The 7895-nt window shown below is 41.3% G+C and overlaps 1 protein-coding gene across 3 annotated transcripts in view; it reads right to left on the bottom strand.

The window, feature by feature from the left end:
• Positions 1 to 588: 588 nt before the first annotated feature.
• The window catches only part of sgcd (sarcoglycan, delta (dystrophin-associated glycoprotein)), a 343513-nt gene continuing 336206 nt past the window's right edge, over positions 589 to 7895 (bottom strand). For all 3 annotated transcript variants that reach the window (XM_085421336.1, XM_085421337.1, XM_085421335.1), the window contains one exon: positions 589 to 6543. In XM_085421336.1, the coding sequence (XP_085277462.1) occupies positions 6358 to 6543 (186 nt within the window). In that variant the 3' untranslated portion in view covers positions 589 to 6357. The remainder of the gene's footprint in view (positions 6544 to 7895) is intronic.

The raw sequence follows: 7895 nt of genomic DNA, 5'->3' as shown, positions 1-7895 counted from the left end.
TCTCGTGGAAACTTCACCAAACAGTTGGGTGGTTGTTGGCAGTTAGAGGCTGTCGCTAGCAGAAATAGGTTAAAAGAGGGTGATGCATCAAATGCATGCTTGTGATTGCTTTGGTTGCTAGCAGATTGCTGCGGTTGCATTAGCTTGCATGAAAGATGGCAACTTGTCTGCAAGTACAAGCCTACTATTTTTGCAGGACTCACTGACTGGACACAGGTGCCAACAACCTCCAGTTACCGGTTAAAAAATACTCTTTCCCCTGGCAGCCGGTGGTTGGCAGGCAGTCTACAGCCCGGCTCAGGGCTTGTGTGATCGGAGCTTGCAGAAAAAGGCACGTCATTAACTGTATCTGTAATTCCAGTGTAAAAACTGGGGATATTTCCCATAAAATCAATGGACAGTTAGCTACTGGTACACTGGCAAAAGTTAATGCTCATTCTTATCAAGACTATTATTAAAAATTATACTGAAATATGAACATGTGTTGCTAGTGAAGGAAATTAGCCAGGACTTTGCCTTTGTTTCAGGATTTCTAATTCAGCTTGTGGAGTTGCTTGCGTGTCAGGGAGGATCCAATGACCACTGCACTGATTTAAACAACGCCTTTTTATTTTGGCATCTTTGAAAACTACTCCATGAACGGCAGTTTCAGATTCAAAATGAAGAAAAATATAAATACTCAGGATGGATGTTAACCTCAGTGCGTAGCCAGAGACAGAAGTACAGAGCGCTCAGCATAAACACAGGGCTGGAAGAACTGCTTCCAGAGCAACACCGCCCGGTCAATCACAGAGATCGATCAGCAACAGCCCGCTGGATGAGATGAGCGATGGCTAATGAGTAATTATTTACTTTCTTAAGTCCTTTTACTGTGAGTTAACAACACCAGCTGCTGTTCCTTTCTTTTTCTTTTTGGGTATGCCCGATCAAAACACTTCTCCTCAGCCCTGTGCCACATCCCGGTCTCTGCTTTCTGTTTCTTTGTACTTCTCTGAGCGTCGTTCAGTACGTTCTGTGGAGCAGAAGAACCAAAACAAAACAAAAGCTCACTCGTAGTTGCACAGATTTACACACGGCACACTTTGAGAGAATGCAAAGACCTCGGGCCCAACAGAACGACAACAACAACGGCAACAAAACCAAATGAAAGGCAGGTCTGTGTGTGACTGGAACATCTGAGCTCAGCAGGAGAGACGGGCGTAGGAAGGAGAAGGCAGAAAAACAAAACCAGCTTGTTCTCCACAGGCAAACATTGTATACATTTCTGTACATGCTAACTCAGTGGACATCCTCTAACACTGTTATTTTTTTTGCCCCTTTTGGTATAAAAACACATACTGATGTACAATATAAAAAGAGATTTTCCTTTTTGTAAAAGAGCAGTGTTTCTCTTCTGTCAGTGTGAATCATCTAATGCTGCAGCGACAAGGTTACATTATTTACATATACAACCGTATAAAAAAGAAGAATTCCTCCTGTGTACATGTAGTCAAAAAACAAATACATCAGTTAGGTTCAGTTTTAATGGTGAAATATTTGTGAAGGTCCTTTAATATACAGCGACCGAGAAGCTGGAGACAGCAGGAAGGTTGGTACACCCGACTCTGGAAAAGGATGTGACACACGCAACAACTGAGACATGAATAAAATAAATGCTGCGCACTACTGTGACTGCGTTTAATAGGAAATGTCGAGTTCCTTTTCGGTGCATCGATGAAAGATCTTCACAACTTTGCACTTCCAGTTATTGCATCTTAAAATGTGCTTTAAGATGTAAAATGCCTCAATTTCTGCCACATTTACACATCACAGGTGAGCGATGTTTTCATACCACCGGCTGGCTGCCCGACCCAAACGGAAACAGAAACCGAGGGGGAACTCAACGCATCGTCAGTGAATGCTTTTGCTGATGTATTACTACAGCCTTGCAGATATGGTAATTAGGCAACCTTCCATACTTGCTGCCGCAGATTTAATTCTGCAGCCAGACATCAGCCAGACAATATTGATACTGCACAGTTCTGCAAGACTTGGTGGAAAACACTTTGTTAAATTGAAGATATTCTCGATAGCTTTCGACAATATCTGTGCAGTGTCGTAGGATGGTTTTGGGAATTTCCTTCTGATCTCAAAACACTACATTGAACTGACAATGTCAAGACACAAAGACCGAGTGATACACATGAGATGTCCTTTGGTGCCAGCGGCAAAAGTGAGCCTGGTCTAACCCACAGACAGTATAAAAGATTGGCACACCAACTGGATCTGAAAAGCAAAGTCACCCCAGAAATAGGGCTGTGCGATATGACCAAAATCTCATATCCCGATATAAGACATCTATCGTCGATATAAATCACAAAAATGTAACATTTTCTGTAAACTCTGTGAATCTCTGGCAGCTCGACTTGCGTGAAGTGTTTCCAGCTGCGCGTCATGTAGCTGGAGTCCAGTGTTTTAACAGATGCATGAAACGATACATTTTTAGACATAGGTTGAAACGGCCGCCGTTTTCTTTGTGAGTTTTTATTACACGGCGTGCTGCGGGGAAAAGCCTGTTCTAACGTTTGAGTCTAAGGTTTATTTTTTAGCTCCTGGCGGCTCTTTTTACTTCTCATCCGTAAATACTCTGCATCTTTCACGTGATTCAGTTTATTTTGAAAAGTCTCAACAGGATCTTGAGCTTTATTGTGAAAGGTTTATGTGGAACATAAACAAGCGGACATGCGATGGTTTTACCGTCGTTGTTGCTAACGACAACACATAAAAACAGGCGCTTGTCCGTCCATAGTGTGGTTATATTAAATATACGAGAAAGAGAGAACTTTAAGAAATTAATAATAACTACAGTGACCATCAAAACCATGAAAAAATATCGCCGTAAACAGCTTATTTTGCAACACCACGAAACAAACGATAGCGTAAAATGAAACGATGTTTTTATATTGTCATCCGATATATATCGTTATATCGAACAGCCCTACCCAGAAATGCCTGAAACCTGCATTGCTTTTAATGGCCACCAGGGGGCGATACTTCTAGAACAACAAGATGGTGAAAACAATCAAATTAAAGCTTCACAGGCTTCACTAACCACTGGGCAGTCATGAAGGTTCAATTTTGATGCCAACCATAAAAATTAAAAATAAATTTAGATTCTGGTGAGATCATCGCCTCCAAGATCGTCCTCTGAAAATCCGCATGAGCATTTGGATGGATGACATTTGATGACCTCTCCTGCAGCTTTAAAGATGAGTTTTGACAACCATTAGAATAGATCCAAGCTACTCTTTCCAAGGGTAGCTGCTAAACCAAACACCCCCTTGTGTATTTCTCTTGGACGCCAGCACTTGTGACAAAATGGCAGTACGTGACTGGATATTTTTGAGCTAGTGGTTCAAGATAAGCAGTGGAAATCAAAGACACTGGCAAATTAAACTCCAAAGGATCACGTTACACGTTTTAACCTCAGATTTTGAGCATGTAAAGCAACAAGAACTTAAAGTGATACTTGAAAAAAACAAAGCCGGCACTTCCTTTTGCAGAGTCAGGTGTTGACAGCAGGGGGCGCTACAGTCAAATATGGAACAAAGGTCTTTGCATTCGCACACAGGGAAAGATTTGTGATGAAACACAACTGAAATCAGAGATCATAATACTCACTGATGCCAAAGAAAGTCTGGGTGATGTGCTTTTTCTTGCCACAAGTGCATCGACGTAAGGCACAGGCACAGTTCCCCTCTTTCAACAGAGTGGCTCGCTTTAGGTTTTTTTGTGTACTTTTATTTTTTTAAATCTTTTTTTGTCCTTTTTAAAAAAATGTCCCAGTGCAAGAAACAAGTAGGGTGACCACCGGCGAGGTTCGAGCAGCTCACGTTGGATGTTTGTGTTTTTATATGCGAGGTTTGGAAATATCAAAGCTGTTGCTGTTTTTCGTCATTTTCTTCAGTGTTAGGACGACAGGAGGGAAGCCGATGCTCTCTTTTCAGGGGTCAGAATTTATGCAGGCAACAACAACAGTTAGCATACAATCAATACATGAGATTAAATAAAATATCCACAGAATTCAAAGTTAACACAGTTTGCTTTAAATGTTTAAAGATTTCGAACAGATCAATGCTTCAGCCTCTGGTGCCTTGTTCATGTCATATCACGAGGAATACAAGAGTTAAGATTAAAAGATTAGGCCGACAAAGTGAGTCTAGACTGGAGATCTGAACCAGAGACCTTCTAACACAATCTAAAACTGCAACTCTCCAACGTTAATGGGGCACGTTCAAGTGATCGTCCGGAGTGAAATGGGACCCTGTGGGAGAGAACAGGAATAAAAAGATCAGAATTCCAACTTTAGAGAACAAAAGTTGGAATTTTGATCATTTTTCTTCTGACAGTTTTAAATTTGCTTTACCTTATAACACAAAGCGCTTTTAGGTGACTCTTATTGTGGTTTGGTGCTATATAAATAAAAGCCACCCCCAACCACCACACCCATGTGGAAAACATGAACGTTCCTGATGTGGTTTCATTATGCTTTGAATGTTAAGGGAATGATTTCCGTGAGAAAAACGTAACCACGGGATCAGCGTGCTATGGCTTTACCGTTCAGGATCACCTCATACAAGCATGAGGCCACCACACTAACATGTTCTTCCACTTGAAACATCGCTCTTTGACATATTTTAGGATGTCCAGATGCACAATTATTTTAACTGTTTAGCTCCATTCCCTTCAACTGAAATTTGATAATAATTCCTCTTTTTTGGCTCGCTTAGATTGACTCTGATTTTTACACAGACACTGACGGAGACTAGTGTAACTACACTGGCAGTTGATGGTTGCTGGACTGCAGGTGACCATATTGTGGCGTACTTTCTAGACTCGCTGATCTGATGGTAAAGTTAACTACATTGAAGAGAAAGTAACTTCAGGGTCCCGAGAAAAACTCAGAATTCTGAGATAATAAACGGGATGTGAAGGAATCCCTTCACATCCCGTTGAAGGACAAAATTTTAGATATTTAATAAAAATTCTGCAAATTCAAAGAATATGAAAAGATTTGCTTTAGAAGAAAACAAACTGAGCACTTTGCAGAACATGCAGTTTGTTTCTTTGAAGCCAAATATTTTTTGGAAACGAACAGAAGCCCAGCTGAGTAAAGGCAATATGATATGAACATGGCTTCACAGTCTGATAAGCATAGCAACTTGCACACGGTCTTACTGTCACAATTTAGCATCAACATATCCCCACAAAATCAAACAAACTCATAAAGGAACTGTGACAGAGGCACGCTGTAAATGCTGTTTGCTTAAAATTGAACTTAAAAAGTTTTGAAAGTCTTTGCATTCGTTTTATGTCCCGATCAAACTCTAGGAACATTCGCCATCAGTAGTTCTCAAACTTTCTTTCAAAGGCTGAAAAATGTTAGGATCCCACAGTTGTTGGATGCATATACGTGTATTTGTTTTATATCAAACATCAAAAATACAGAGAGGATCCAAGTGGAATCTTTGTGAAACAAAGGTCTTTCCAGGCTGTCCTTCCCTTCAAAAATCATTTCTCTAAATTAGCGCCCACCCTCTAGTTTGAGAACCACTGGTGTGAAGTTTAAAACCTCAACTGAAGCAAGCTACAGGGAAGGAAAGAGAAGATGGAGGCAGAGGAAAAAAGGAGGTGATCACCCTAGTGATTCTCGTACTGAAATGCTCTTGACAGAGAAAGGGAACACGTCAGCATCTCTTTCAGTAACTCTCTGGAGATCCTCCTTTTAGTTTCTACCAGGAGGCTTCTACAAGCAAACAATGTGTGTGTGTGTGTGTGTGTGTGTGTGTACCATGTTGACGTGTTAAAATATGTGTGGTGTGATTACAGATCTCTGCGTATGACTGTTAGGATCACACAGATATATTACAAATACTGGCCTTTTGCTAAATAGAGTCAGTTTATTCCCAATGTGACGGAGACCTCAGCTGTATTAAAAAACTTTTTCTTTGTTTCTTTTTGTTCTTGTAATGATCTCTATGTGTGAAGAGCTTAGCGGAGACTTTTAGGTTCTCATGATGATCGACTTCAACTCAGGAAATTAAGGGAAAGAAAAAGGTTGCATTAAACTGGAACATGTCAGGAGCTTAAAACATATCATTTGGGCCTAAACATCAGTCTGTGATTGTAAAGTGTTTCCATCACTGTGTCTGTGTAAGTACAGTATCTATGATTGTTTGTCCATCAGCTCTGGCAGTCTTTGTATTTCTGTACGTGTTATCTGTGAATCAGTCCTAAAGGCAGGCGATATGTGTACATCTGTCTGTTTAGCCCGTCTCTCTTTCAGGATGCGTTTATTTATTTTTGTACGTATGAGTCCTAGAGGCAGACGTTGTTGCTGATCTGGCAGGTGGATCCGGTGCCAGCCTGGGACAGGAAGAGCCTCCCGTTGGGGCAAACGCAAACCTCGTAGACAGTCTGCCTGGTCCCAGAGGACGAGGAGCTGGTGGAGGCCTTCCCCTCCGGCAGCTGCAACAGCCGAATCCTCTGAGCATCCAGCGAGATCTGCCGTAGAGGGAGAAGAGCAAACTGGTGAGATTAGGGAAAGTAAAGAAGAGAAATGAAATGGGTAGAGATGTAGAAACAAAGCATGAAAAGCAGATGGTTGAAAAGTCTGGAAAAGACTGCTGCAAAAATTAGCTTTCTTGCATCCACATGTTGAGGTACATAGTGCTGAAATTTGAAATTATAGGTTGGTGAGGTGGCAGAGTTCAGCTCAGCACAGTCCCCATTACAGCGAAAAGGTTCTGGATTTTGGATTTTGGACTGTTGAAGCCCAGAGAGAAATCATGCAGGCACACGGAGAACATGCAGAAACGTGCATGTCAGAATAACCAGTTACTCTAAATCGGTCAGCTGTGATAGTCGGCAGCAGGCTCTGTATGTTAGACCTGCGATAGATGTCACAGCTGGTATAGATTCAACACCCCCCCCCCCCCCCCCCCCAAACTACCTTCAGTTAGATTAGTAGTTAAGAAGAAAGATGGATTTATGGACACATCGGTGCAAAGACCCATCTGAGTTAGCTAACCCAGTTAGCTGAATTAGCTTTGTTTTTGTGTTTGTGAAAGATATCACAACTGTTTTTATGAATGTAAAGCATAATAAATAAAAAGCAAGGTGACTAAATGCTGCCCTGGTAAATTAAGGTATTAATATTTTATTAAGACACAATGCAGTTAACTGTTGGTTCTGAGATGTCACACAGTCACCCACCACTCGTTGAAGCTAGCTGTGACTGAAAGTTGTAAAACAGCAATGGGAATGCTAGCCTTGCTAACCAGGACTGTTCTGTAGAGCTAAATAAAGACTGGCTGTATCGTGGTTGTGTCGGGAAACTCCAAGCGTACGTACATACTCGTGAGCAAAGAAGGCTACTTCTGCTAGCACAGCTAATGTTAGCTGCATTAAGTAAACATGCTATTCGTGTGGAGAAATTGTCCATTTCATTATTCTCAGACTATTTTCTGAGTGTTTTCTTACTCAATGACTCAATATTCTGATTTCTTCCTCCCGCTTAATCAAATATTAATCAGTTGCCAGGAGCATCCACACTAAACAGAGATAAGAGTCTTAGTTGTCTCAGAGAGACGTCGGCGGGGGTGGAGGTTCAGCTGCCTTTCTGCTTTGCACTTAATTTGGCTGACTTTTTATTTTCATCTCCTGATTGTTAGACGTAGGCACTACAGACTGTGTTTGCTTTTGAGAAACAGGTTTTTGGGGTTAAAACGGGTCACAGCAGTAACCCTGCTCGTTGGTAAATGATGACTCAGGAGTGACAGACTAACCTGATGCGTCAGTGCAGTGACACCTTATTCAATTTAGATTCAATTCACTTTTATTTACACAGTGCCAAA

Source organism: Rhamphochromis longiceps, linkage group LG10 (assembly GCF_057381845.1).
Source record: "Rhamphochromis longiceps isolate RC_006_pf linkage group LG10, R_longiceps_female_GT1.1, whole genome shotgun sequence".
Lineage (NCBI taxonomy): Eukaryota > Metazoa > Chordata > Actinopteri > Cichliformes > Cichlidae > Rhamphochromis > Rhamphochromis longiceps.
This window is presented reverse-complemented; position numbering and strand designations above follow the sequence as displayed.